Genomic DNA, 24,607 nt, shown 5'->3' with positions numbered 1-24,607 from the left:
ATTTCATCATTGCTTAGTTAATCTTAAGTTAATTTTAAGCCAGCCCGTAATGCTATGCATATAAGTGGCTTTGGCATGCTGCTCTTACCTGTATTTTTTGTACCTTTGTATGTATGCTTAAATTACTAAATAAATAAATAAATAAATCATTCGAAATAGACGTTGATGTGCAGTTGTGTGGTGTCAGGAGGGTCGAGCTGCAGCCTCGGGCCGCCTCAACCACCCAGCCTAACAACAACATATAATGTAAAGGAAGCGCTAAACCTACCAGGGTCATACAGCGCAGCACACAAGATAATGCAAGAGTATGGCTTCACAACCAAACAACCGAGGTGAGTTAAGTAAGTTTATTCAGGAACAGGTATATATAAATACGGTTGTGTATATATATGCTGCTATCATACATAGTATATGTGTAGATTACCTAGGATAACCTAAAAAAGTCAGAAAAGGTGACTTATGAAGCACCCGCACGGGTTTTGTGCTTCACTTGTAATATGAGAAAAATTATAATAATAATATTGTCCCCAGTGGAAATAAGTCACTTAGATTTTTTTTTCAAGTGTTATCCTACGTAATTTGCACGTTATTATTAACGATAAGATAAGATAAGATTTCGTTCGGATTTTTAACCCCGGAGGGTTAGCCACCCAGGATAACCCAAGAAAGTCAGTGCGTCATCGAGGACTGTCTAACTTATTTCCATTGGGGTCCTTAATCTTGTCCCCCAGGATGCGACCCACACCAGTCAACTAACACCCAGGTACCTATTTGCTGCTAGGTGAACAGGACAACAGGTGTAAGGAAACGTGTCAAAATGTTTCCACCCGCCGGGAATCGAACCCGGGTCCTCCGTGTGTGAAGCGGAAGCTTTAGCCACCAGGCCACCTAACTGCAATTATCTAAATTATTATAACTGATATGTACCTATACCTAAATAAACTTGCCAATGGAAATAAATCATTTTGACTTTTTTGGAGGGTTATCCTAGGTAATTTACACCATGTATGTTAATTATGTTTATGTGTACCTGTGACAAAATAAATTTACTTAACTCCTTTTGGCAGCAGTTTTATCTAGAGTAAATTTTAATCAAATTGTGCGTATGCTGAATGGTGGTAGCGGCCGTAGCTATTTTGTATTATCCATTTAAGTAGGAAAACCATTGATACTGGGTAACCTTGTGGGCTTAATGCTTAGTTATGATTATAATAGATGGAAATAAGTGGTATAAAATACTGACACAGTGGAAATATAAACACATATGCAGTATAATGTGATCCTTTATTGACAATGTTTCGCCCACACAGTGGGCTTTTTCAGGTCACAAACAGGTCTACCTGGGGTGGAAGGTACAAGAGTATTTATAGTGAAATAAATGTTATAAAATACCGACACACTATAAATACTCACGTACCTTCCACCCAGGTAGATCTGTTTGTGACTTGAAAAAGTCCACTGTGTGGGCAAAACGTTGTCAATAAAGGATCACATACTGCATGTTTTTATATTTCCATGATTATAATAATAATGATACTGGGTAATGGCTCTTAAACCAGAGATTTAAAGTTATCTTTCCCTCTCTTGGTTGCTGAAGTTTCATTGTTAGTGTGGGTGAATGTGATGTATATATTCCATTGGTAATAGTTGCTAACAACTACTGGGTGGAATTTGGCTGTTATTCTACATTTTTTTTCAATATAGACCCTGTGTAGATTGTGGAATAGGTAATTATTTCTTGTGCAAATTGTTATTTTGGGAGGTACAAAGAAAATGAATATATTTTATTTTGGTTGTACAGCATTGAGGTGTCTCACTGTCTGGCCCAATGTAAACAAAGGCTGGTGGGGGTTTCAGGTTTAGTAGCCTAGCCTAGCCTAGCCTAGCCTAGCCTCACCTCGCCTCGCCTCAACCAAAACCTAACCAAATTTCATTAATATCTTCCCCGCAAAAATTTGCACAAGAAATACTTATTCCATGATGTACGTAGGTTGAATGGATTGAAAATTTTAAAATAATAATTGACTTCTGAGTAATTGGTCATATTTTAACCTGTTGTCCTTAATGCTAAAGAAGGGTTCTTGATGCACAAAATTGGTGCCACTAGCTACATAATTACCTTCCATTTAACTTAATTGCCTTCCATTTCTAATTCTCCAAGCATTAAGTTCTTACAGGTTTAGTTGTTCCACGTGAATGTTATGACAGATTCAGTGTTCGCTAACTGTTGTTAGGATTACGAAATTTTAGGTAGTGATGTTTAAGGCTGTGATGGTTCAATGCAGAGTTAATACAAATTTTGGGGAGATGTACTACAGTGTATTTGGGCAAAGGAATAAAATACAGTATACAAGTAATACCTAGTATAGTGGCTCATTTTAGGTTTGAAATCTGGATTCTCAGTAGATTAGATTTTGCCACCGAAGTGGCTAGTTTATTGTGCACCCCATATCCATCCTGTGGACGGTAGTACAAGAGCATATGGATACACAAAAGGCCTAGGAACTAGGCCCCAAAGGGTTAACAGGAATACATATGGATTTATATCTACATACCTATAGTTAAATTGTCTGTTACAAGCAAATTTAGGAAATTTGCTTAGTATATCTGGTATCATATTTTCATTAATAAGATATCTTGACATGTCACATAGGTTATTAAGTAAGTAAGTAAGTAAGTTTATTCAGGTATACACAAATACAGTTACATAGAATTATCATACATAGCAGCATATGTGTAGTGGACAGTTAAGCACATAGTGTTCAAGACAGTGACCATATGCCTGATCACATAATTTACATTTAGTTTGATCATCATGTGTGCCTCCCAAACTGCCAGAAGTACTTGTAACCAAGCCTAAGCCTGGCCACTACAACATCAGTCAGTACTTGTAACCAAGCCTAAGCCTGGCCACTACAACATCAGTCAGTCTGTTCACATTGCACATTGCTCCATAAACATACTTATCTATGTTCATGTTATCATAGTGGGTTATAGATCTACTGAGGCTTCTAACTGCACTCCTATAACAATCATTTTCATTATTTACTAATCTCCTAACATTATTCCTAATGCTAGACACAGATATACCAAAGTTATATTCTACATTCTCCTTCTAGGTACTCTTCTTGGCTAACATATCAACTTTATCATGAAGGAGTAATCCAGTGTGTGATGGGATCCATAGCAATTGTACATTAATTCCTTTGTCCCTGATTTTTGAGTATCTATACCTGGCTTCTCCAATGAGCATGTTGTTGGAATCATTTTTGAGTTGAGAGCAGATTCTCAGTAATGCTCCTTAAGGAGCAAAATCCAGCATTAGCGGGGTAAAAAGCTCAGCACCCCAAGTCACGGTCGTGGTGCCTCTTGTTAATCATCTTAGCAAACATAGATAAAAATGCTTGCCACTTTTGTATCATCATATGCAGATGGCACCAAAATAAGGATGAAAGTCACGTAGATAGAAAACACGCAAAACTTGTAGGAAGATATAAGTAGGATTTTCATGTGGGCAGTGAAAACAACATAATGTTCAGTGGTGATAAGTTCCAGCTCCTTAAGTGTGGAACGAATGAAGAACTCAAAAGGAATATTGTATACAAAAGGAACAATTGAAAGACCCTGGAGTAATCATGTCTGCTGACCTTCCTTTCAAAAAGCAATAAGACAAATGTCACAAAAGTCAGGAAAATGACAGAGTAGATAATGGGAGCTTTAAAAACAATCGAAATTGTGCCATTGGTGACACTATTCAAATCACTTGTGCTCACTCATTTAGAGTATTGTTCATTGTTGATGGCTTGTTCAGGGCCAGGAAAATATCAGAGCTGGAACAGATATGTACAAAGTCCTAAATATGTACAATATTGGTTGCAGTGGAGGAGAGAGAGAGATACATGATTATATATACATTAGATGGAAAGTACTTGAAGGCCTAATTCCAAATCTGCGCACTGCCATAACAACATACTAGAATGAAGTGCAAATAAACATGGGGGTGCCATGGGCACATCAAGAGAACATTGTATCACTATCCATTGTCCCAGAGTGTTCAAAATCAGAAACACTGCTTGGACAAGTTAGATGTCTTCAGGAGAAAACTGGATAAGTATTTTATTATTTTATTAACACATCAGCTGTCTCCCACCAAAGCAGGGTGGCCTGTAAAAGAAAAACTTTCACCATCATTCATTCCATCACTGCCTTTCCAGAGGTCCGCTTACATTACAGTTGTAAAACTGCAATATTAACACCCCTTCTTCAGAGGATAAGTATCTCCACCAAATGACAGATCAACAAAGCTGTGATGGATATGGAGGGCAGCAGGCTGCCAGGAGCAAAAGCCACACACACATTACCAGGTCCAGTACAGGTTGGACAGTAATATGCCATGTTTGCATGAGAGCCAATTCCAGTATTTTTACATTACGTACAGTAAAGTAATTGAAAAAGCAAAGAGGTACATTATTCTTATGTTTATGACCATTCTTGATAAATTTAAGATCATTCTTCATATGTTTAGGATAATTTTTGTGCATTTTATCATTTTTCAAATGTTTAATACTGATTTCCAGAAAGTGTGTGTCACTTTCTTGATATGCTTGAGAAAACAGCTTCAGAAAAAGAAATATAATTGCATTTCTAATCTCTTGCAGATAGCAACACCCAGCGTAAGATTTTAGAGGATTTGCAGTTAAAGAAACAGATGATTCTGAAGCAGGGTGTATCTCAGGCTCTTAGTGCACCAGCAACTTCCCAGCAACCAACTGTAAGTTGGCATTAGAGATGAATGAAAGTGGCTATAATGTTGCTGAAAAAAATTGCCATAATATTAAGAAAAGTAGCACATCAGCGAGAAAAATGAGTGCTTGCGAGAGAAAAATGGAAACAGTAATGACCAAAAGAGGGCTACCATATCGGGGAAAAAATAGTAGCTATGGTGTTGAGAAAACCAGAGGTGTTTCTGTTCTACATGATCCTTAAGCCTAATCCTCCCTCTACCTTAGGTTAAGTTTGGATAAATTAGATTGTTATACATTTATAAAAATTAATGAATTATAGCATACTGATACAGTATGGTATGCTTTCCAGACAAGATGAACTGTTCATATATATCTTTATCCACATAATACCAATCAACTGAAAAAGGGGACCCATTGGGCACATGCAAATACCCAGTTTAGGGCTCATGACTAGTCACCTTTTTGACTGTCTTAATAACAGGATGGGTTTGGTAACTAAGTTTTAGGCTAAGACACTATAGTTGTCATAGCCAAGTTGTCTTTAGTAAATTACTTGATACAGTAGTCTGTATAATTGTGGGAGCCATATTTAGCCCTCCAAACAAGTTATTTTCTTTTCTTTCATTAATGTCTGAATAACTATTTTATAAATGGTGTCTTATAATTTTGGTTTTCATTTTATATATAAGAGTCAGTTGGAATGTTGCAGTGATGTGCAGTACTACATTTTCACTCAAACAAAATAAACAATCTCATTGCATAATGTTCACCTACTCTTTGACAATTCTTTTTATATAATTTTGCAACATGTTTGCTGATGAGTTTACAGTATATTATCTCACTGTCTTTTAAACATGTTTATGCAATAGTTTATGACATGCTTACTCACTGTCTTGCAGTGGGTAAGCTTTTGGTGTTTTATTCTTGACAGAGAGTGAAGTAAGGTTTTCTGCAAGTCTTTATGAACATCTTGTAAGAGTGATGCACTGTTCCACAGGGTTGGTCATCAGGCACAGACGGACACATTGCTGGAAACAGTCAGAGGTCCAACTTGCTTCAGGCAACCTCCTCTAGTTTTGGTTATTTTATCCCACAAGATTCATCCTTTGGAAATTTTATATTACCAGTTTTGCCTCGCTTAGATCCTAAATGAAAGTTTGTGTTCCTGACAGAAGAGTGTACAACACTCAGGTCTAGCGAAGTACTGAAAATAGCACATCAGTTTGATGATTAGAAAATAGTACATGACCTATAGAAAATGATGAAACTAAAAGAATTAGAAATGTGGCTTCAAGATGTTAAGGGGTTTGAAGCTCCCAAAATACAGTTAGAGCAGTATGAAACCCCCGTCCACATTGCTGCTCGCATGATTCATACAATGGAATCTTCATTTGGAGATTTAGAGGGAAAAGTTTTGGCAGATTTGGGATGTGGTTGTGGAATGCTGTTGATTGGCTCTGCCCTTATGGGAGCATCAGCAACATTTGGGTAAGTACTGTACATGTTGAATTTTTTTTTTTTTTTTTATGAATACAGTACTAGCAGTATAATGCCATTCATTATTTCTTCTTTCTTCTTGATAATTTCCAGCAACACTTAGATACAGGTAGTAATACTGATGCTAGTACAGTACTGTGATCTTTATTTTGAAATTCTCAGTTTTGCCATTCATCTGGAGCTCAGGAATTTTTTTTATTGCCGTTTCAAAAGATAAATAATATTATTTTGACTCTTTGGATCCAGTATGCTTGTCATTCACAAAATACATCATGCTGCATTCAAAAATGAGCCTTCGAGAATTAAACTGTAGATCTACATCTTAAATAATTTAAAGATTAAAATAAGCTGAGGCAAGATTATATCTTAGGTTCCATTGGGTTGAATCTCTCTCTCTCTCTCTCTTTTTCAGATTTTCATTATAGGTATGTATTAATTTATTTTGTTTTAGTAAATTGTTAGTAGCCTGCTACTAACAATTTACTGAAGATGTATTTCTTTTTCAGTTTTGATATTGATAGAGATGCCCTTGAGATATGTCGAGGAAATTTGGAAGATGCGGAAATCACATCTGCTGAGTTGCTGCAAATGAATGTAAAAGATTTAGCAGTGCAATACTCACGATTTCTCAAGTTTTTTGATACTGTTGTTCTCAACCCACCATTTGGCACAAAACAAAACCAGGGAACCGATTTGGAGTTTCTCAGAGTTGCTCTCAGTTTGTCCAGGAGTGCAGTCTACAGCTTGCACAAGTCTGCTACACGTGCTCATGTAACCAAGAAAGCTGCTGACTGGGGCGTCAAGGTACAAGTTTTAGCTCAGCTCAGGTATAATCTTCCCAGTACATATAAATTTCACAAAAAGAAATCAGTTGACATTGAGGTAGATTTCATCAGATTTTCTCATAAATAATTTGTTACATAATTTTTAGATATTTTGTATGAAAAAAAGAAAATTATGTATAAGTCAGTGAAATACTGTAGTTTGAAATATGCCTTAATAATTTGATTGAATGTCAGGATGGAGGGGAGCTGGGAGGAACTGTCATATCTGAGAAGTTTTTTCTTTCTTTTTGGGTCACCCTGCCTTGGTGGAAAACGGTCGTGTTAAAAAAAAATTCACGTTTGTCAAAATTTGCTGAGGATTAGTTTGATTTCATTCTGTGCCACTGCTGATATTGCCAGTGTCGTAGTCACTACCATGTTTTTCACCCCTGATGCTACCATTGCTTCTTATAAAATAGTCCTCTGAGACTATCTCGCCCTTAATTCTGACACACTTCCTCAGCTTTGCTACCTCATGTGCAAACTATCCTCCTTTCTCTTTCTGATGTCTTCTCAATGTCTGCCACTTCCTTTCAGTCATATTTTTCATCTGTATAACTCTCATGGGTATAACTATGACTAATAATTATTTGTAGCTACATATAGGTAAAGAAGCCTTAAGCCCAAAAAACTATGACAGTAAACTCTAGGTCCGTCTTCCTCGTTTGGTTTTGTTTTATTTCTCTCCCACGATGGGATATTCCTGATCAGAATCTGCTCATAACTCTTTCCTTTCTCAGACTTTTTTTTTATCCAATCTCAATCTTTCTTACCACATCTCATTTTGATGCTATTGCATTATTATACCTGTTGATTTTTACTGTTTTCTATAAAAAGCTTGCATCACATCATGCAGCACAGTTTGTTACCAGACAAAGAGAACATTATTCTGCAAAATTTATTTAAACAGTTAAATACAACAAAATGATACATTACTAAAAAATTAATACATTGCTAAAAATCATATTAATCTTCATCTCCATAAGACAAATACTACATGGAATACATTCCTTAGGTTTTGCACCATTTGTCAATTGATCAAAATAAATAAAACACATTTAAAATTACTCTGATATATTAATTAGTTTACCACAAGAATAAACGGGTCAAACTCTGATAGCTGCTGAAAGTGAGAGATCATTTAGTTGCCAATCAGTATGGTTAAAAATGTAATGAACAGCTATTGCACAACTTGAGTGTTCTGTGTATTTTAAAAAGTAATATGTGAAAGGATACTATGTTCTTGACAGTGCAGTCAAGTTCAAGCACCTCATATGGTACAGCTAGAGATGTCAAAAGCCTTAACTAAATATTGTAACACATTTTGAAGCATAAAACCTTTGAAATTCGTGTGCATGAAATGCTTGTTGGCAAAATGAAAATATAGACAAGGCATATAAATGAACAGTACCAAACTACAGATGTCATTGTTATTTAGTTGTAGACAAGTGTCAAGCCCATGGCAGCTGTATTAAGCTCACCCCTCAAGGAAGGTTCCTTGATGTTGGTGAGGGGCTCTTGATTTAGGGAATTGGATCTGTGCTCCAGTTCCCCGAATTAAGCCTGAATGCCTTCCACATCCCCCCCCCCCCAGGCGCTGTATAATCCTCCGGGTTTAGCGCTTCCCCCTTGATTATATTATTATTATTATTATAATCAAGGGGAAGCGCTAAACCCGGAGGATTATACAGCGCCTGGGAGGGGGATGTGGAAGGCATTCAGGCTTAATTCGGGGAACTGGAGCACAGATCCAATTCCCTAAATCAAGAGCCCCTCACCAACATCAAGGAACCTTCCTTGAGGGGTCCCTTGATTATAATAATAATAATAATGTATTAAGCTCAATCAGTCCATAAACACTAATTCCATAGAATAATTGATATTCTTTATTGAAATATCCCTAATTCATAAGTCATCAAATAAATGGGAATTCTTTTTAAAATGAAATTAGGAATTTCAGTTCCGAGATAAATTCTTGAATTTAAAATTACTGTAGTTTTATAATAAAGCATCATTCACCTACTGCTGAACTACCACGATGGCCAGAATTTCCCATAATGAAAACACACGCCTGTGACAAGCCTTCAACTAGTTCACTGCTATATGACCCTTGTGGGTTTAGCACTTAGTTTTGATTATAATGACATTAACCAGTTCCAAGAGTTCTACCTCTGCATCCTGGTCTGAGACCAGGCTTCTCAGTGTTCTTGATAAGAAAAATTATTACTGTATACAAAAGTTTTTATGAGAATTATAAATGCAAAGTACAATACTGTAAATAACACCTTGTTGGGTTATGCTTTCTTCAACATGCAGTATTAGTTCAATATAATATGTATATTGCAAATCTGAATACTTAGTCGAGTACATGGTTTCTGCATTTTGATTACATAATTATCGTGTACTCTAGAATTGTATACACAGCAGTTTATATCCTACATTCAGTATCAGCCACTAATCTAGTGATGTGCATTTTAAACTATGCAGCACTGAATGACCCTTTTGGGTTTAGCATTTTTCATTATTACTGCTTATAAACTATAGAGGGCTACTTTATAACAGCACCAGCAATAATATAACAACACTTACGCATTATGTTAACCCTTAAACTGTTCAAACGTAGATCTACATTTTTTTACATTTGAAAGCATGTAAAAAACTTTTTTTTTTTTGTTATATTTGAAAATATGTAAAAAACGTAGATCTCTTTTGGAGCACTACACATGTGAACATAGATCTATGTTTGGACAGTTTAAGGGTTAAAAGGTATTGTGGCAATCTTGTGTAATAAGGTGACATTCAGATAAAGAATAAATTTCATTAGCTATAATAGTGCTTTAAAAAGTTTCAATTACAGTAAGTGTAAGATGAACTCTGACTTTTTTCTTTACTTCAACTCATGAATCAGTAACTGCACAAGCACTGTTTTGCAAATCTTACAACTAATATATGTGAAGAGCTCAACAATATTAAAACAATTGAGATTCATGCAAAAAGTTACTGGTTACATCTCTCAGGAATCTTGGTATAAAGCACTATATTCAACAAAGCCTAGCTTTGAGCTTCCTAGGTAAAGGCTCAAAAATTTTACTGCGATCATCTTTGGGACCTCTGCTCTCACAGTCTTGACTTCCCTAGTCAGTCCCCTCAAGAGGTTCTTTGATGCTGGTGAAGGGTCCTTGATCCAAGAAATTACACTAACTCCCTTTCCTTGGATCAAACTCAAATGTCTCCATAACCCCCAGGCCCTGTATGACCCCTATGGGTTTAGGGGTGCTTTATCCAATTCTTGGGATGAAGCACCCTTCACTGGTGTCAAGGAACCTCCTTTGAAGGGTGCGCTCTCCCCTAAATACATTAATCCCTTGGGCAACCAGCCTGCTGCTGCCCACGGCCCATAGGCATATACAGCCACTATAACCTAGCATTGCGCAAATTTTATTTAGTTATTCTTTGAAAAACTGTACTTTGCTCTGGTAAAAGCTTTAATATTGGCTGGTAGAAGTTTGAAAAGTTGTGGAATTCAGATGACACTAACTGTGACTAAGAATCTGTATGACCCTTGTGTGTTTAGCACTTAGTTTTGATTAATTGTGACGGACTATCCCATTTCTCAATCAGTTAATTTTTTACACTTGCTTCCAAATCTCTCATGCCAGTAAGTTACAATAATGTGTATTATAACAAATCCAGGAACACATCAGTTATACAGCAAAGTCCATGAGAGAATACTGAACGTTCTGATATATGTACACAGTACAGTATGTAATTTAGTTTAATGACAGGTTTAAGCTGCGAATGACTGGACAGATAAAATTACAAGATTTATCATAGAAACTTGAGTACTATAATGCAGCAAATATTCATTAAGCATGTTCATACCTGGTACTTTATTTAATTGGTATTAAATCAGTAATCATTCAATAAATGTACTCGCGCATTCACTGCAGCTGTAGCTATAACTCTCCTACAAGAAAACATAAAACTGATTTAAAGTAAGAAGCTTCAAAATGACTTATTACAAAAGAAGTCAAAATATTTGATAATTGGGAATGGTTGTAATCTGATAGGAATGATTTTATTATAGACTTAACAATGAAATGGAAAAAAAAATTCTTGCAATACATAGTTTTTATCAGAAGAAATGGGTAATATACTGTTTTGTGAAGTTAATAATAATAATGTAAACAGTTTTACAACTGTTTACATTATTTTTTGAGTACCAATATACTATTCCAGGCACTATACTTGCTAAGTACAGTACTATATTAGGTACAGTACTATATTAGGTAAGCACCAAGTACTGTCTTTGGTGCATCTCATACACATTGTTCCAGGCACTGTATTTGGCAATTACCAATATACTGAACCATGCAAGTAGAGTACCAATGTATTGTCCATTATTTTACTTAATTACCAATGTACTACCCCAACTACTGTACTTGATAATTGCCAATAAATTGCACCAAGTACCCTTATACTGTTTGTTACTTTACTTGGTAAACACCTATATACTATACCAGGTATGACATGTATTTGGTAATTAAGAGTACATATCTTAAAACATTGTCATGTTCCTCACAATTTTATAAATACATCTCATTCCTTGATTAATATAAAATTGGGTAAAATTGTGCAAAAACTATTGTGATGTATGTAGTTATACTACTCTTCCATATGAAACAAAATGGTGAAATTGATACTGTAAAATGGGTGAACTGTTTATAATACTACTAAAATATTTGTGACAACATACTTTTACCTTATAAACAAGAAAATTAATAGTTTTATAAATTTATTCTTCAACTATAGATGTGCCTCTCATGAAGAGAAATGCTAAAAAAATAAACTTTAAATTATAGTTACGATAATTTTTTAGGCATCACTTACATTCAAATGGAAGATTTTAAATAAATACTGTATATGCAACAGTATTAAGATTACTTTATAGTTTTTGGGGTCATTATAGGATCTCATATATAAATTATTTACATAAATCTATTTTAAGAGATCTAAAGTTCTAACATTACTGGCATCCCTAAACATCTTGGGCTTAACAAAATACAATGATACATTAATATCAAAAGTTCAATTTTATGCTAAAAATGCAACAGAAATATTAATATTTGGTCTTGAAATCTCTTTAGAGATATTAACAAAATCTGAAGTTACTGTAATATTTATTAAATTGTATTTAAATTAAGGTAAACTTAGGCTTGGAGATTTTCTACTTCACGCTGGATATTTTCCCGGGCAGTTTTTTCTCGTTCAGTTTGGAACTCTCTTGTTGCATATATATTAGGCATCAGGACTAAATTCTTTAGCATCTGTGTAAGAAAAAGCAAAGTGAAAGTTAAAATAGAACATTGTTAATTATGTTTATTTTTAATGCAAATAAATAAACAGCCTGTACATAAACATTTATTCTTTATGAAGAAACACAGGTTTAACCCTTTCAGGGTCGACAGGCCCTCTGCTAAACTTGTTCTCAGGGTTGAAAATTTTTCGGAAAAAACAAAAAAAAAAATCTTATGAATGATAATCTTTCCTGACCATAATGACACTGAAAGTATGAAATCTGATGGAAAACTTACGGAATTATGCTCTCATGAAGTTAGCGGTCTCGACGGTGTTTATGCATCGGCGATTTCGCCCAATTTGAGCCCTATTTTTGGCCAATTCCAATGTACCAGTTGACAAAAATCATATCTATTTCACTAGAGCTCCATTTTTTCTACTGAATGAGTACAAGAAACCACCCATTTACTGATTTCAACTATCCAATAAAGTGGTCAGAAATTGGCAATTTTGCCAATTTCACACAAATTTCAAAAGATGCCAATTTCCAAATAGGGTCCAGAATAAACAAGACAGACATTCCTGGAACTAAAATAACATTTTCTCTGTTCATTAGTCCCATCCCCAGGCCTCTCTTACATTTCTTTTGCTTTCCACTTTGAATTTTTATTCTCGCAAAAAATAGAAGACTTACTGTTATATGCAGACTACTGCATTAGTGTAGAAATGGTATAAATATCAGTGCACTTGTGAAAGAATATCAGACTCGCCAGTTGACGTGTATTGGACGCGTGGCATGATTTGATTACTTTTGAACTTGGGCAAAAACTGAACATTTCTGCTACTTTGAGCTCAATTTCAAGGTACTTTTCATCATGAAACCAATCAAAATCATCTCAATTTCTGTAATATGTCTTCCATTCTATAAAACGAGACCAGGAAAACTAGAATACAACCATAAATAGCATAGGAAAATACACTGCACAATCGCTGTTTTAGAGCAGAAACACGGTTGGTTTTTTTTTTTCTCTTTATGCACTGTGTGCTGCGGAATTTTTTTTTACACTGTGCACACTGACCACATAGACCCATTCTTTCATATGTAGGCCTACCAGTTTTCTCTCGCTAGATTTGAAGGGGCTAGAGTTTATGCGTACTAGTACTGCACCAACCCTGAAAGGGTTAATGATATTGTTTAACAATGTTAATAATTTACATGGAAAAATGCCTAGTTATTCAATGTATTTCTGGCAGATTAACTTAAAACTGCTTGTCACTGATTACCTCAAGGTTGATTATGTGAAGTCTAAGGTTGACATAACTACTTTGAGGATAAGAATACTAATACACTTGATTATTCTAAGTAACAAAACTTTGTATATTTATTACGACAATGTTAATATGAAGCGACCAACAAAACAGTACTGACAAGTAAAAAAGAATAGGGGTAGGACATAGCTGAGCCAAGAAGTACAAGAGTATAACTGCTGATTGGCATCTGGGTAAGCAAATTAATAACATCAAATTCAGGTGATTTTTTTTTTATTATTATATTTTTGTAGTTGGTTGATAGGAAACTTAATCAAGTTAATATTACATTAATTAGAAAGAATGACCAGAACAGGCATACATTTGGGGATGGGAAATTCATTTAGCACAAAATCTTATGGTTACATAAGATTTTGTGCTAATTGAATTTAGGAGTTATACACCAAGCAAGAAAAAATGAATACTGTTAAAAAATACACATCAAAGTCCACAAATGAGGAAGCCCACAAATTTGTAGGGATGATTATACCTAATACCCCACTGCTATATAGTTATATCTGCAAGAATGACAATCAGCACTATTGCACCAACTGCCAACAATGAGGAATACTTAACTAAAATCAGTCAGATGGGAGATATGACTGTGGATCATCCTGTGACCAGAGGTTAAGTCACAGGATAAATTCTGCACTAACTCTACTACTGACCAAATTAACATTATTATCAACATCACTATACTCTTAAAAGTTATTTCAAAATGTATACAGTAAAGAGTACAGTTTACTAACTTTAAGTCTAAGCTGGTTGTATGCATTTGTAGGAAGATGAATATATTCAGCTTGAATCTTAGTGGTGTACTGATCATATTCTGGTGCTGGGACCCCTAACACTGCTGTGGTAAAATCCAAGAAGTAGTGGACATCATCTGAGCCAGAGCCTCCCTCCATCATGTGGGCATCTGTTAAGTTACTAACTGAAGCCTCCAGCAATGAACGTACTGCTACTGCCAATGATGAATCCTGAAAAAAAGTAACCTTATCACCTCACAAATACTTTAAACATGTATAATCTTCCCAAAGTTCAAAATATGCTGCAATATCTTCATTTTTTTTAAGTTAGTAAATTTCCAAACATTTATCCATGCCAGTCAATTTCTTTTCTTCATACGGTTCTAGGATTTCTTGTCATAAGGATTACAAAAAAAACTACGTATCCATATTTTCTTTACAACATGACAGTAACCTCCAAGTATTCCTCTTTGATCCTCACTAATCTATTCAACCAATCTTACAGATTTACACAGAGCTCTTTAGTACTTTACAATTAATGGAATAATGTAGATACAATGCAGTATATCTGCACAAGTAACACAATTTGGAAATGAAATTTAAAGATTTTGGGCAATTGCAGACATTATCAAATTGCAAGTCTTCATTTAAATTTAAATTTGTGGGTTAGTTGTGAGTTGTTCCAGCCATGATATTGTGGCTTTTATTCATGCAGTGTACTTGGTTAGGGAGAAAGCTTAATATAATTCCGTATTTACATTCCTTCTTGAAATTTGAAAAACAGCTGTAAAGTTACTATACAAAAAAAATCAGTCTAGGCATGTTACCTGTTGGCCTTCTCCTGCCTCTGAGATGAATTCGTCAAACCTCTCGATGTTCTTGATGTCAGAGTCACCACAACGTGGGTTATACTCCAGTCTAAAAACGGTATACAGTACACATGTATTACAAAGTAGTAGCTACGTATTACTGATTTAGAGTATTTGCTGTACTTTCTGGCATTTTTCTATCTCAAAAGCTGTCTTCCACCAAGGCATGGTGGCTCAAGGAAAATGCATTCACAAGCATTCAGTCAACTGCTATCTTGCCAGAGGTGTGCTGACATTGCAATTCAGATTACCCTCCAACTGCAGCATCCCAGCCCCTCCTCCCTCAGAATGCAGGCACTGCCTTTTCCACCTCAAAGACTCGAGTCTGGCTAACTAGTTTTCCCTGAACTCCTTCATAAATGTTGCCTTGCTCTCACTTACAGCACGTCAACTAAATATGTTCTCAAGCCTACTGCATGTTCGAGTCCCTAGCACTCAAAACTTCCCTTAACCCCTCCCTCCAACCTTTCCTGGGGCATCTGCTATCTTTCTGGCCTTCTTTCCACATCATCTATTCTGTTTTAGCCATACCTAAAGCATCTCAACAACCCCTCCTCAACCCTCTGGTGACCCCACATCGCCTTTTAATTTATACAATCTGAATTCTCCAAATGATATTCACACCACACAGAGCTCTCAAACATCACGTTTCCACTGCCTCCAGCACCCGCCTCACTACAATGCTGAAAACCCATTATGCACATCAATATAAAAATGTGAATATCACTATACTCTGGTGCAAACCCCTTCATGCCTCCACAGGTATCTCAACACACCATTTACGTTTCTTTCTCGTCAACCATTCTATGATTCACCTCGTTTTTCGTAGACTCATTTACCAGCACGTCCACTTCCAAATGTTTGAATACATTTACTTCCTCCACACTCCCTCAAGTCTGATATACAATTTTTCATTGCTTAGATTTTTTCCATCACCCTGCTCTTTTTTTCTATGAACACAGAAATGAGATACCTTGGAGATATACATAATTCCTAAGCATTCAAAGTAGTCAGGTAAATGGACACATTCAACTTAATCAGATGTATATTAAGGCAATGTTTTGCCCACCAGGGGCTTTGTCATTAAGTTGTCTGTGTCTATTTACATAACTAATGTCAGTACAGTATTAATACCCATAATTACACATTCAAAGGAACAGTATCTCATAGTTTTATAAGTAGAGACTGATTTACTGTCAGTTCGTTTGCAAATTAAAAGTGTTTCTTATGAAACATGCATACAACTGAATAAATTAGTAATGCAGATAAATAGTGAAGAAATTATTTTAATGTGGTTAATTATCACGAATAGTGAACTGCTACAGACCTACTGGGTAGAATGGTTTAGCTAGTAAATGAGCATATCAAATCAGAAGTGTGTGATAAACCAAGGCAGCCAAAAAGTATTAGATGAACCGGGTAATGGACTCAGATTTTTTCAAGTTTCCCTCAGGTAGATTTGATATACTTTGGAGCTCATCCAGCACATTTACAACATTCTAAAACAGGGAGCCTACACCACCCTGTCATAATTTCCCAGCTAAATGTCAGAAGATTTTATTTTACTCACCTTCCACAACTTGTCAAACCTGCAGGCATACTTTGCCTGTTATCAAAGGTCATCACTCAAACATACTGCTTACCTTCCACTATACACTTACTTCAGCCTCCATGATCCTCACCAAATGTGCTTGTTGAATATTTGCTTTCTCTCCATTATCCTTTTATTCAACCTTTCAGATTTTAACTTGCAAACCTGTAAAAGGTGTATTAAAAGCAAAACTGAAAATAATAAGCAATTTTAATATTTAGGGATTTTGGGAGTAAAAAGCAACCAACTTAAAAGACGTAGTACCTTATACTGTACAATGTACTGTACAAGATCTAAAGGAGCTGCTTTGATTTAAATAAATGAAAGTACATGTAAGGATAATACAACTCAAAAGAAGAGACTTATAATAAGTGGGAAAGTAAAAGTGGACTATGTTGTGGCTCCAACCCAGAAAATCCCAAAATACGTAGATAAATGAACTTAATGAACAGTGAGAAAATAAATTATAAGAATTATAATATACAGTCAAATACAGTGCAAGGAAAGGAAAGTTTTCATGTGCAGCCATACAGTGCCTCTGAGTTTGCGGAAGAAAATGCAAACCTTGGTAAACAATTCAAGTACTATAAATTCGAAACGACTTTTAACACGGATGTACACTACTGTGACAGTTGTACTAACATACTTGTGGAAAAATGTGGCTAATGCCAAAGCTTGAGGATTAGTTAGCTTTTCTTCATACTGATGATAAAGAGAAAATAACTGAGCAAGGTAAGCATGCCCATGGTACACCCGGCCTTCCTCTGTGTACTGACGACTGACGGTGCTCCACCAGCGCTCGCTCACAGCACCTGCAGCAAAGCTGGTAGCAGCGTCCCATTCACTTCTCAGATCTTCCATAGTCTTGCAGTTCCTACAAAGAAATAAGATCCAATATATCCAAAAATAGATCCAATATATAGCACATAGCAATATCTAGTGGCCTGGTGGCTTTCGCTTCACACAGCAAGTGTCTGGGTTCGATTCCCAGCCAGGGTAGAAACATTGGGTGTGTTTCTTTACACCGGTTGTCTATGTTCACCCATCAGTAAAATGTTAGTTGACTGGTGTGGGTTGCATCCTGGGACACTCACCTAATTTGCCTGAAATGCTCAGCATGACAAGGGACTTTCTATACAGTAGTACAAGTCATTGATGTCAGCTAGGTCTGTATACCATGTACATGTACAGTACTTGTAGTATAGGAGGGCCCTGCTCTACAGTTTCACTAATGCAGTGGTTTTCAGTTATACCCATTCTTCATTTATTCAGACTTCCTACAATAAATACAGTCACCATTCACTATAAGCTTAGGACGAAACTATTTTAAGGTAAGTAATGTGTGTACTGTATATGCATTTTTTAGGCCTAGCTATATTGCTTACTTAATATATGATAATATAAACATGTTATCAGGCTTTTATATGCATTTGAAAGTGAAAAAAGGCTATGTTTCACTTTAGTGATTTTTGCTTTATAATAGTAGCCCAGAACCTAACCTGCTGCATAAGTGGGGCCTGCCTGTATTGCACATGCCATCTCTCTACCATCAATGTATCTTTAAAACCTTGTGTACCATATTACATAAAAATATACTTACTGGTGAAAAAATAAGATGGAGTGGCAGGAGAAACTGAATATTCAAATAGCTTCAGGAAACAATCGAAATATTTTTCCTCGAAGCCTTTTTATTTACATCTCCAAGGCTATGTGGGTCTTCACAATCTGTACTAGAGGTGGATCCCAATATATATGTTATTAAAAACAGCACAGTAAATTGTTATTGTGAAGAATACCATGGTAATATGGAGTTTGAACTCTCAAAACCTTCCAAGACAGAGAACATAATGTTGCAGAAGGCAGAAAAGAAAAGAGCAGCAGGTCAGGTCAAATAGAACACTAATAGGTAAAGTCAGACAGCAGAAAATTTATAGCAGGTCAGGTCAGACTGCAGAAAGATCACTGCAGGTCAGGTCAGACTAGTAAAAAGGTGTCACAGTTAAGGCTGTAGCAAAAGGTCAGGTTGGATCAGAGAGCAAGGACATTACAGTTATATGGGAAGCGATAAACCCATAAGGGTGATACACAGTCTGGGGAATAGAAGCCAATCAAGTTTGATCCAAGGATCAGGACAAGTCCAATTCCTTGGATCAAGAACCCCTCATCAGCAACAAGGAATTCCCTTAGGACAACGTGAATAATGCAGGTCAATTCAGGTTAGACATTATGAAGAACAGTGCAGATCATGTCAGATATTATGAAGAACAGCACAGATCATGTCAGACATTATGAAGAACAGCACAGATCATGTCAGACATTATGAAGAACAGCACAGATCATGTCAGACATGAAGAACAGTGCAGATCGTGCCAGACATTATGAAGAACAGCACAGGTGAGGGTAGACAGCAGAAGAAACTGACCCCATGGGATCAACATTCTCAGAAAGTTCTACCATAACGTTAACATTCAGAGAACAATGTACAAATCAGCAATGTGCTTGTTATTTACCCAGTTTACTCTGAAAATCAAGAGCACCACTGCCTACAAATCACATACACAAATGCTACAAATCACACCCACACCATATCAATGACACCCAATCAGCACCTCTTAAAACAAGGAAGATCAATGAAGTAATATATCATTTAAACCACCCCGGGTCTGGCCCTTCCCGGGACAACGAGGTCATTTTAACACCAATGTACTTATAACCCCGAGCTGAAAAGTTGCACATGCAGCACCCGCGTCAGCTCCAGCATTTCTGTGGGAGAAGAGAGGGCTAAAAAATGTAAGTGGGCTTACTGTTAGCAAGTATAAAGAGGAGAGGGAGATACCGCCCACTTCAGCAGCAGTTTGACTGGTGACTCACACCACAGCAGACTACACTACATTATATGTACATACATACACACACTCCTCATTTATATTTATTTAGTCTCTCATGCTTAATTTTAAACTTTAGTAGTGCTTTTGTGTTGTAAATTTTGTAAAACTGAATCTTGGATAATTGAGTAATGTCTAGCAGTGTGGATTAGATTTAGATTTAGATTTTGCCACCGAAGTTGCTAGTCTATTGTGACCTCCATATCCGTCCTGTGGAGGGTAGTGCAAGAGTATATGATACACAAAAAAGGTCCCAGGAACTAGGTCTCAAAAGGGTTAACAGGTGTACATATGGGTTTTTATTTATCTACATATCTACATTTAACTTATGTTACAAGCAAATTTACGAAATTTGCTTAGTATATCGGGTATCTTATTTTCATTAATAAGATAGCTTGACATGTCACATAGGTTATTATACTGTTTCTGTATTCCTAAATAAGTGGACAATATATATATATATATATCTATATATATATATATATATATATATATATATATATATATATATATATATATATATATATATATATATATATATATTGTATCAATCGCATCTGCTAGAAAAATGACAGGATGGATAATGAGAACCTTCAAAACTAGGGAGGCCAAGCCCATGATGACACTCTTCAGGTCACTTGTTCTATCTAGGCTGGAATATTGCTGCACTCTAACAGCACCTTTCAAGGCAGGTGAAATTGCCGACCTAGAAAATGTACAGAGAACTTTCACGGCGCGCATAACGGAGATAAAACACCTCAATTACTGGGAGCGCTTGAGGTTTCTAAACCTGTATTCCCTGGAACGCAGGAGGGAGAGATACATGATTATATACACCTGGAAAATCCTAGAGGGACTAGTACCGAACTTGCACACGAAAATCACTCACTACGAAAGCAAAAGACTTGGCAGACGATGCACCATCCCCCCAATGAAAAGCAGGGGTGTCACTAGCACGTTAAGAGACCATACAATAAGTGTCAGGGGCCCGAGACTGTTCAACTGCCTCCCAGCACACATAAGGGGGATTACCAACAGACCCCTGGCAGTCTTCAAGCTGGCACTGGACAAGCACCTAAAGTCAGTTCCTGATCAGCCGGGCTGTGGCTCGTACGTTGGTTTGCGTGCAGCCAGCAGCAACAGCCTGGTTGATCAGGCGCTGATCCACCAGGAGGCCTGGTCACAGACCGGGCCGCGGGGGCGTTGACCCCCGAAACTCTCTCCAGGCAAACTAAGCACATAGTGTTCAAGACAGTGACCATATGCCTGATCATCTAATTTGCATTTAGTTTGATCATCATCTGTGTCTCCCAAACTGCCAGAAGTACTTGTAACCAAGCCTAAGCCTGGCCACTACAACATCAGTCAGTAGACATGGGATATCTGGAAAAACAGATGGGACGCGAGACTTGGACCACCCTAGAAGATGCCGTGCCCATATGACAACGGGAAAATGCAAACTCCCTTCTTGTAAGCTTTTTCACCCTGAAATGTGTCCCTCTTCAGTACAGGAAAGACTGCTATAACTTAAATTGCCAGGCACACCATCTAAGGGGACAAAAAGATACAAAACATCCATACCATTGGAAAACCTGGGTAGCAACAGCCACTCAAGAGGGGGAGGTGTTTTAGTGCCAGGAAGGAAAAACAACTGGCAGGAAATGGCAGAAATCGTACACCAAATCCAGTCATTTCTGGAGTGGAATCACAGTCGATGGCCTCCACTCCAAACCAACAGATACAGATATTAGTGCCGGAAAAAAAAGTCCCCTCCCCCCAGTACCACCAATCCGATGACATTCTTCTTTGCAAATATACAGGGTCTAAAGCCAGCAACGAACAACAAAATACCTTTCATCCGTGGACTGCTTGCAGAGGCAAAGGCAATGTTCGCGGCTTTCACTGAGACCTACATAAAGGATCACTTGGACAACGAAATATGGATCCCAGGTTACAACCTATACAGATGTGACAGAGTGACTTAAGAAATCGTAATGACACGATTGCAAACAAACCATACCCCCGGCAAAAGGAAGGGGGGTTGGCCTGCATATCGCAGAGCCACTTATTTGCACAGAACTGCTTAATGCTTCAAATGATATAGTGGAAGTTTTAGCAGTAAAGATCGAGAACCAAAATCTAGTCATTGTGGTAGTCTACAAGCCTCCAGATGCAACGTCCCAACAATTCCAGGAACAGCTGTTGAAAATTGACCAGTCTGGAAAATCTTCCAGCTCCTGCCCCCAACATCTTGCTCCTGGAGGATTTCAACTTGAGGCACCTAAAATGGAGGAATATAGCAAATAATGTTGTTACAGTGAGGTTCCTGAACCTGTATTCCCTGGAACGCAGGCAGGAGAGATACATGATTATATACACCTGGAAAATCCTAGAGGGACTAGTACCGAACTTGCACACGAAAATCACTCACTACGAAAGCAAAAGACTTGGCAGACGATGCAACATCCCCCCAATGAAAAGCAGGGGTGTCACTGGCACGTTAAGAGACCATACAATAAGTGTCAGGGGCCCGAGACTGTTCAACTGCCTCCCAGCATACATAAGGGGGATTACCAACAGACCCCTGGCAGTCTTCAAGCTGGCACTGGACAAGCACCTAAAGTCGGTTCCTGATCAGCCTGGCTGTGGCTCGTACGTTGGTTTGCGTGCAGCCAGCAGTAACAGCCTGGTTGATCAGGCTCTGATCCACCAAGAGGCCTGGTCACATACCGGGCCGCGGGGGCGTTGACTCCCGGAACTCTCTCCAGGTAAACACCAGGAAGCAGCTCAGACGAGAACACACACACGAGCTTTTAAATCTCTGCACAAATTTCAACTTAAACCAGCAAATAATAGAGCCTACTAGATTGGAGAATGCACTGGACCTCATCTTCACTAACAATGATGATCTGATACGAAATGTCACCATATCAAAAACAATATACTCTTATCACAACATAATCGAGGTTCAGACATGTATGCGCGGAGCCCCAGACCGACAAAATGGGATCAGTCAGGAGGGAGCCTTCATCAAATTCAACTTCGATAACAAGAACATAAAGTGGGACCAAGTAAATCAAGTCTTAAATGATATAAGCTAGGAAGATAGACTAAGCAACACAGACCCTAACTTATGCCTAGAACAGATTAACTCCGTGGCACTCGATGTATACTCAAGGCTTATTCCTTTAAGGAAAAGGAGTAGATGTAAAATAGAAAGAGACAGGCGCTCCCTTTACAGGCGACGGAAAAGAATAACAGAGCGGCTAAAAGAGGCCAATATATCTGCAGTGCGTAGGGAGACACTGGTCAGAGAAATAGCAAACATGGAACTAAAGCTAAAGGAATCTTATAGGAGTTAAGAATCGCGGGAAGAACTAAAAGCCATAAATGAAATCGAAAGAAACCCAAAGTATTTCTTTTCGTATGCCAAATCAAAATCGAGAACAACATCCAGTATTGGGCCCCTACTTAAACAAGATGGGTCCTACACAGATGACAGCAAGGAAATGAGTGAGCTACTCAAGTCCTAGTATGACTCAGTTTTTAGCAAGCCGCTAACCACACTGAGAGTCGAAGATCTAAATTAATTTTTTTATGAGAGAGCCACAGAATTTGGTAAACACAAGCCTATCTGATGTTATCCTGACACCAAATGACTTCGAACAGGCGATAAATGACATGCCCATGCACTCTGCCCCAGGGCCAGACTCATGGAACTCAGTGTTCCATGAGTCCACTCCACAAAGGGGGCAGTAGAGCAATAGCAAAGAACTACAGACCGATAGCGCTAACATCCCATATCATAAAAATCTTTGAAAGGGTCCTAAGAAGCAAGATCACCACCCATCTAGATACCCATCAATTACACAACCCAGGGCAACATGGGGTTAGAGGAGGTCATTCCTGTCTGTCCCAACTACTGGATCACTACGACAAGGTCCTAGATGCACTAGAAGACAAAAAGAATGCAGATGTAATGTATACAGACTTCGCAAAAACCTTCGACAAGTGTGACCATGGCGTAATAGCGCACAAAATGCGTGCTAAAGGAATAACAGGAAAAGTTAGTAGATGGATCTATAATTTCATCACAAACAGAATACAAAGAGTAATAGTCAATAGAGTAAAATCTGAGGCGGCTACGGTGAAAAGCTCTGTTCCGCAAGGCAGAGTACTTGCTCCCATCTTGTTTCTCATCCTCATAGCTGACATAAACAAGGATGTCAGCCACAGCACCGTGTCTTCCTTTGCAGATGACACCCGAATCTGCATGACAGTGTCTTCCATTGCAGACACTGCAAGGCTCCAGACGGACATCAACCAAATATTTCAGTGGGCTGAAGAAAACAATATGAAGTTCAACGATGAGAAATTTCAATTACTCCGATATGGTAAACATGAGGAAATTAAAACTTCATCAGAGTATAAAACAATTTCCAGCCACACAATAGAGTGAAAAACTAACGTCAAAGACCCGGGAGTGATCATGTCGGAGGATCTCACCTTCAAGGACCATAACATTGTATCAATCGCATATGCTAGAAAAATGACAGGATGGATAATGAGAACCTTCAAAACTAGGGATGCCAAGCCAATGACACTCTTCAGGTCGCTTGCTCGATATAGGATGGAATATTGCTGCACACTAACAGCACCTTTCAAGGCAGGTGAAATTGTTGACCTAGAAAATGTACAGAGAACCTACACGGCGCGCATAACGGAGATAAAACACCTCAATTACTGAGAGCGCTTGAAGTTCCTGAACCTGTACTCCCTGGTACGCAGGCGGAAGAGATACATGATTATATACACCTGGAAAATCCTAGAGGGACAAGTAC

At 37.5% G+C, this 24,607-nt stretch overlaps 3 protein-coding genes across 7 annotated transcripts; 2 read left to right on the top strand and 1 right to left on the bottom strand.

Annotated features, from left to right (window-relative positions):
* The first annotated feature begins 164 nt into the window (after window positions 1–164).
* On the top strand, window positions 165–5,898 carry LOC138853961 (SOSS complex subunit C homolog). Of its 2 annotated transcripts, none has more exons than XM_070094025.1 (3): window positions 165–341; window positions 4,659–4,771; window positions 5,743–5,898. In XM_070094025.1, exons 1-3 carry the CDS (start codon window positions 308–310, stop codon window positions 5,896–5,898), a joined length of 303 nt encoding a protein of 100 aa, XP_069950126.1. In that variant the 5' UTR covers window positions 165–307. The 2 variants fall into 2 exon arrangements, with proteins under 2 accessions (XP_069950126.1, XP_069950127.1); XM_070094026.1 differs by having other exon boundaries at window positions 167–332.
* A 105-nt stretch (window positions 5,899–6,003) lies between these two features.
* Window positions 6,004–8,133, top strand: Mettl5 (Methyltransferase like 5). Its single transcript, XM_070094024.1, has 2 exons — window positions 6,004–6,233; window positions 6,749–8,133. Exons 1-2 carry the CDS (start codon window positions 6,004–6,006, stop codon window positions 7,152–7,154), a joined length of 636 nt encoding a protein of 211 aa, XP_069950125.1. The 3' UTR covers window positions 7,155–8,133.
* Window positions 8,134–11,292: 3,159 nt separating this feature from the next.
* Window positions 11,293–22,647, bottom strand: LOC128697493 (uncharacterized). Of its 4 annotated transcripts, none has more exons than XM_070094023.1 (6): window positions 22,630–22,647; window positions 18,482–18,611; window positions 17,528–17,755; window positions 15,249–15,339; window positions 14,422–14,652; window positions 11,293–12,393 (listed from the first exon to the last, which is right to left on the bottom strand). In XM_070094023.1, the coding sequence occupies exons 3-6, from the start codon at window positions 17,740–17,742 to the stop codon at window positions 12,277–12,279; spliced, it is 654 nt and encodes a 217-aa protein (XP_069950124.1). In that variant the 5' UTR covers window positions 17,743–17,755; window positions 18,482–18,611; window positions 22,630–22,647; the 3' UTR covers window positions 11,293–12,276. The 4 variants fall into 4 exon arrangements, with proteins under 4 accessions (XP_069950124.1, XP_053645201.1, XP_069950123.1 ...); XM_053789226.2 differs by lacking the exon at window positions 22,630–22,647 and adding an exon at window positions 19,686–20,023; XM_070094022.1 differs by lacking the exon at window positions 22,630–22,647 and adding an exon at window positions 19,491–19,624.
* Window positions 22,648–24,607: the final 1,960 nt, after the last annotated feature.

The sequence above is a fragment of the Cherax quadricarinatus genome, chromosome 44 (genome assembly GCF_038502225.1).
Source record: "Cherax quadricarinatus isolate ZL_2023a chromosome 44, ASM3850222v1, whole genome shotgun sequence".
NCBI lineage: Eukaryota > Metazoa > Arthropoda > Malacostraca > Decapoda > Parastacidae > Cherax > Cherax quadricarinatus.
The sequence above is the reverse complement of the archived record's forward strand: the minus strand, read 5'-3'. Positions and strand labels throughout refer to the sequence as shown.

Coding starts and splice junctions, on each gene's coding strand:
- LOC138853961 (XM_070094025.1), top strand. CDS start 308: ATGGCTTCACAACCAAACAACCGAGGTGAGTTAA. Junction 342..4,658: donor AAACAACCGAGGTGAGTTAA/GTAAGTTTATTC, acceptor AATCTCTTGCAG/ATAGCAACACCCAGCGTAAG. Junction 4,772..5,742: donor CAACTTCCCAGCAACCAACT/GTAAGTTGGCAT, acceptor ACTGTTCCACAG/GGTTGGTCATCAGGCACAGA.
- Mettl5 (XM_070094024.1), top strand. CDS start 6,004: ATGATGAAACTAAAAGAATTAGAAATGTGGCTTCAAGATGTTAAGGGG. Junction 6,234..6,748: donor GGAGCATCAGCAACATTTGG/GTAAGTACTGTA, acceptor TTTCTTTTTCAG/TTTTGATATTGATAGAGATG.
- LOC128697493 (XM_070094023.1), bottom strand. CDS start 17,742: ATGGAAGATCTGAGAAGTGAATGGGACGCTGCTACCAGCTTTGCTGCA. Junction 14,653..15,248: donor AGGCAGGAGAAGGCCAACAG/GTAACATGCCTA, acceptor ACTTTTTTTCAG/GATTCATCATTGGCAGTAGC. Junction 12,394..14,421: donor ACAACCAGCTTAGACTTAAA/GTTAGTAAACTG, acceptor TTTCTTACACAG/ATGCTAAAGAATTTAGTCCT.